The 6,000-nt window shown below is 41.8% G+C and overlaps 1 protein-coding gene across 1 annotated transcript; it reads left to right on the plus strand.

Moving 5' to 3' along the window:
* Positions 1 to 2: 2 nt before the first annotated feature.
* On the plus strand, positions 3 to 1,300 carry LTS14_010912 (uncharacterized protein; the record flags this gene model as incomplete). The annotated part of the gene is made up of 2 exons (XM_064843588.1): positions 3 to 1,185; positions 1,254 to 1,300. 2 exons carry the CDS (start codon positions 3 to 5, stop codon positions 1,298 to 1,300), a joined length of 1,230 nt encoding a protein of 409 aa, XP_064688836.1.
* Between the last annotated feature and the right edge of the window lie 4,700 nt (positions 1,301 to 6,000).

Genomic DNA, 6,000 nt, shown 5'->3' on the forward strand with positions numbered 1-6,000 from the left:
AAATGGCAATGCAATTCATTGGGAGCCTCTCAGATGCCCCAGGCTCTTCCGCCTTACTCAAAGCAAGGGCCATCGGAGAGCTTGCAACCGCGGATCCTTCCAATCTCGAAATCATCCAGGCTTGTCTGTTGCTAGCGATTGCCTTCCACGGCCAGAACGAGCTTCAGGAAAGCGCGCAGTATCTCAAAAAGGCAATCGACGGTGCACTGGGCGGAGCTTTGTATATGACCGACAGTGACGATCTAAAGCCCGCCGACGCCATCATAGCAGAAAGTGCAAGGCGGACATGGTGGGAGCTTTGGGTGATCGAAGCCTTCATGATCATGCTACACCATTCTAGCATGTTCCGATGTGGTAACATAGTGTCAACACCCTGCCTCCCCTGCGAGGATTCTTTGTATAGTAAGGGAGTGACGCTGCACAACAACCCATTGCCAGCACAATACTCAGCAAGGGTATTCTTCGAACCGGAGCCCGACTTTAGCTCGTACGCGCACCGCATTGAGGCAGTGCGGGCAATTTCGCGATCCTTCAACACCAAAGCCGATGATGTTGTCTCACCAAGCAGTATGAAAGCTATGGACAATGCAATATCCAGTTGGCTCCATCATCTACCACAAGAAAAATCAAGTGCGGTCAGGCAGGACGGGCACGTTGACGAGCTAATGTTACAAGCGCAGCTTTTCGTCCACCTAGCGGCTATACTGACACACCTCCCTCGCAGCGGCTTACCGCTCACGATCCAAGCCTCATGCGTCTCGAACATGACAAGCATATCCCCTGCTTCGCAACAATCTGCACTGAAAGCACAGGCGTCGGCAAATGAGATTATTTCATTAGCAGCTTTGCCTACAAATACACACTCTCCGCTGACCGTCTGCTGTCTTGTCTTTGCTTGCGCGGCCCAGCTCTCCGCTGCGGCGGCGGCTCCGCAGGGCTCACTTATTGAATATCAGGATTCGGTCACCATGGCTATGGGTGTGATCAAGTCTATTGGTAGGACCTGGGAGCTGGGACTCTGCGCGCTACGACGCCTCCGTCCAGTGGCGGCTCAGGTCTTTCACGTCACTGAAACAGCCGCAATTGGCGATCAGAACACGATCACTACAGGCGACACTCCACAACAGTATAGCGGTACTGATCCTGCTATACCTATAGACTTGAGTGACTTCGATTGGTCGAAATGTATGTGCCTCCTATCGAAGATGCCGTAGTAAGTACAAAAGAGTCTGTTGTGCTGACAATGTGTCCAGTCCTCGAAGATCTCCAAGACCAATTTTTGGATACGATATCCGGGTAGTCTGACTGAGAATGCAATCATATCTACAAATTACAACAGTCACATCCATGGGCGATATCGTCGAACGAAGAGAACTCTTGTCTCAGTAATTTACTGCCTGCGAAGGTCTGGGAACGTGAGGCACAAGCACCAGAATGTAAAATTGCATAGGTCAATAAAGCTACACAGAATCTATCAGCAGGGGCCATTGTGACAAAGAGTATACTGCAAGTCGCATGGCTTCGATGGCAACTCTTCGTCAAATCGGGTTGTGATGTGGCACTCATATACACCACGGCGTGATAAGCACATGGAGTCGATGCTCAGTACTTACCCGCTCTCGGTACAATGGAGCTTTCATCTAGACATCACCTTCGATTGACTCAAAGGTCTGTGGACACAAAATATTTTGGGACAGGATGTTCAAGAGCCTGACTAATTGTATGATCCACAGCTTCACCTGGCCATAAGTCTCATTCTATTGGAGACAGATTGCCCACATCAGATTGGAGCGTATCGATCCTAGTACTTCCACCTTCCAATTGCCGTATGATTATTGCGACTCTTTTGATGTGGACTACGCTGGTGTCCAACCTTCTTCCTACGCTTTACGTCGCCAAACACTTATCATATCTGTTCCTCTGCCCTGCTTGTACGATACCGCAGGCTTAATATACTGTACTCTGTCGAATTTCCCTTTCCCTTTTCCGGCTTTACTTCCGTCGACTAGGGACGGCAAGCCATCGATACCCTCTGCTAAGAGATTCCAATACACACCGGTCATTCCCCAGGGTGGCCCAGGCGACTCATTGTCCTTCCATAATGGGAACTCCAGGCATACGAGAAACTTCCCGGGCTTTACCAACTCCGCCATACGGGTCGCCCAGTCTTCCCTGCTCTCGGGGAGCAGAGCGCACAAGAACTAAGGAATCAGAAAGTTAGTGAAGCTATTCCGTGGCAATGAAGCACTTGCCAGGCTACTGTATAATCATAAACCAGGTCAAATTGGGCCGCTTCGAATGGCAAGGATGCTTGCCACTTGTGCGAGAAGAAATCTCCCTGTAGAAACCTGGCCTGCCCTGGCACGATTTGTTCCCTACGTGGTACAAGATTTAATTGTTGGTCTGCATTGCGAGCATATTTTTCGGCGGCTTGCACAGCCTGTGCAGACAGCTCCAGGCCCCACGTTTCGAAGCCATGCTGTGCAAGCATCACCGGGTCATACCCGGTGCCACAGCCCTACCGAACACATCAGCTCGCCGAACAAACTTCACTTTGCAGGGCTGCCCACCGGCACAAGAGCTCGCATCGGACCGTGTGTATCGCTTTGTGAAAGGATCAGACATCTCGGGACTTTGTAGATATCGCACTAGTGCGGGCGAGGGTTCCCCACGGTCCCACAGCCCTTGTTCTCCGCTTATCCATAGCTCAGTCCAACGTGAACCCTGTGTTCCTTTTGAGCTAATGATTCTCGTCAGCAGTGACCTATGCCGAGACAGCATGTCTTGACAAGTCAAAAGACTTACCAATGCTGGAATTGAGATTTCAATCGATTTTGCTCGGACATTGTACTTGTAGATCGTTCAGCATAAGCCAGAGGATAGATGTCGTGATGCTGTGCCTCAACAGCATCAATGGAAGATTTGCTCTTATGCTGTTGCTGCTCTGTTAAGGATTATATGTTTGTATAGGTTGGTGAGACATATATAGGGTTACTAATACTCTCTTCGCTTAAGTGCCCGATAGTGCCCGAAGAAGTCGGCGACTATTCCTAAGCCCTAGACTAGTATTATATCTTATAATAGTTTGTCCTAGGGTTTAGAACGCTACTACTCCAACCCTAGATAGAGTTAGCTAGGTTAGTAGCGCTATTATTTAAGCTTAATAGTCTCTAAGAATTTTATACTATAAAGGTAAGACTAAGTCTTTAATTATATAGTCTTAAAGCTAAGTAAGGGCATCGAAAGAGAAAAGGATCTATAAGCCTTCTAGAAAGTATAATCTACCTTTCTACTATAGATTAGAATTTAGTAATAAATACTATATATTAGATAAGTAATACTTAAATAGTAGTAGTAACTTATAGTAGAAGACTTCTACTAGCTTATCTATTTATATCTAGCTTAAATATTAGCTATTATATATCTATAGTATACTAGAATTAGAGCTCGTTAATTAGGTAAATCCCTAAGTAAGTAAGTAGGTATAAGATCTTAGTAACCTTTTAATAGGTATTATATACCTATTATTATAGATACTATTATAATAATTAGTAGGGTAAGCGAGTAGATAGGAAGATAGGAGCGGAGGCTTCCGCTTCTATAACTAATATAACTAATACTCCTTCGATTATTTAAATTAGATACGACTAACTAAACTAACTACGCTATAATTAGTCGGATTAGTCGAGATACGAATCTTCTATATATATAGAATAAACGTTTTCTATATAGGTAGTTTGTATTTAACCTAAGTTACTAACCCGCTAAAAGGTTAAACCTTAGAGTAGTTACTTACCTAACCTATCGCTTAGAACTTACTCGTCTAACGAGCTCTAACCCCTTATACTATAGGTATATAATAACTTCTATACGACTTACTACTCGAGTAAAGTTGACTTAGAATAGTTCTCGAGTAAGCCTCGTCGAGAATTTAATTTAACGGAATTATAGGGATCTAATAGTACTACGTATTAGCCCTCTATATTCGAACTAGCATTAGTTCGATAACGGCAACTATAGTAGGATAGAGACGATAGTAATTACGCCTAAGGAAGGTCTCTACCTCTACTTAGGTAGGAGGATATAACCCTATAAGAAATATAACAACTTTAGGAGGAGGAATCCGACGATAAAGAAGAATTAAGATAATTAGTCGTAATATACGATTAGGGAAGCTCTACGCTAACCCCTATTATACCGGACTCTAAGGACGGTTATAAGGACACGCCTAAGTTATTAGACTATAAGTATACTAACGACGATAACGATAGCGATAATAAATTACTTAACTTTAGCGTTAACGCGCTAGAACTAATTAGACAAATAATTCTTACGATAGTTAGACGATACGAAGAAGTCTTCCTAAAGATATAGGGGAAACGACGACTATATCGAAACAACTTCGACTTACTAGTTAATAACCTACGGAAAGAATTTTAGGACTACCGATAAATTAACCTTAAAGGAGGATAACCCTATATATAAGATATACCCCTAATAGGAAGCAAGTTCGACGGATCTAGAGGATATTACGCCCTAGACGGGATCTATATTAGTAAGAATATACGGGACTACGTTAAGGTACTCGTATAGCGATTCGACGAGATCTATATAATATAAGAGAGCTAGTAAAATAACCTTATTATAGAATAAGAGATAGTTTAGTAATATAAGGATATATTACGTAAGTAGACGTACGCGACGACTTATAGGTCCCTACTACTACTAGTATAGAAGGGATAAGTCTTTAGTAAACTACTACTATTAACTAGAGGACTAGTATCGACAAATATCGAAAAAGGAAGAATTACGTTATAGGCTAAGGACGGACCCCTTAATTAGGAAGTCTACCTTAAGGACCCCGAGCTTCTAGTAGCTTAAGAGATAAAAAACTAGGAGAGCCCGTCGGTAAGAATAGATTATAGGAACTTAATAATACGAATATTTAATAGACTTTAGTAATAGTCCTACGTACTAAATATATTATATAAGGATACGAAATAATAGTAATAAGCGACTCTAGAGCTAGTAGAACGTTTATATTAGCCTAATTCGTATAACGATATAGGATCGTAACCTAGGGAAAGAAAGATAGCAGGTACGAGCTAATAGCCGTTAATAGCTTATCCCTACCCGACGTAGATAGTAAAACGATACTACTATCTCTAACGATATAATAGTACTACGAGACGATAGTCCTAGATATCGTACCTATAGCTAGATACGATATCGTTTTAGGTACGCCTTAGTTAGAACGTTATAACCTATATATAGAGTAGAAAACGAAAGTACTTATATTTAAACGATACGTATACGTTATCGATATCGAACCTATACGCCGGCGGAGTTTAGCGGTAGATAAGGAACGATAGTATATATATATAGCTAGTTAATAACCGAAATAGGAGCTACGTAGTAGCTTAAGCTTAATAGATACTAGAATAGATCTACCGGATTAATAAGTTAGAGCGAAAGAGGATAAGAACGTACCTTTAGGAATCTCTAAGGAGTTTATATAATAGAAACGCCTCTTTTAGGAAGAGATAGAGCTCGCGGCCTTGCCTATATATAGACTATATAATTATAAGATACTAATCTAGTCTAGTAAGGAACTACTATAGGGACTACTTTACGTACTATTATAACGAGAGCTAGAAGAGTAGCCAAGCTAGATAGATAAGAACCTATCTAGAAGATAGATCGAGAAATCCTAATTACCTACCGCTTTACCCTTAATATTTATTCTAAAAAAAGAAGGAAAACTACTTATAGTTATTAACTATAGACGACTAAACTTAATAATAATTAAGAACTAATATCCGTTACTAAATATCGAAGAAATAAAGAACCGACTTATAGGTTCTATATAGTATTCGAAGATCGACCTATAGGACGCCTTCTACGTAGTACGTATAGTACCTAAAGAAGAATAGAAGATAGCCTTTAGAACGCGCTTTAGACTATACTAGTTCTAAGTTATACTAATAGGCTTAATAAATA

The sequence above is a fragment of the Recurvomyces mirabilis genome (genome assembly GCF_035927965.1).
Source record: "Recurvomyces mirabilis strain CCFEE 5264 chromosome Unknown scaffold_57, whole genome shotgun sequence".
NCBI classification, from domain to species: domain Eukaryota; kingdom Fungi; phylum Ascomycota; class Dothideomycetes; order Mycosphaerellales; family Teratosphaeriaceae; genus Recurvomyces; species Recurvomyces mirabilis.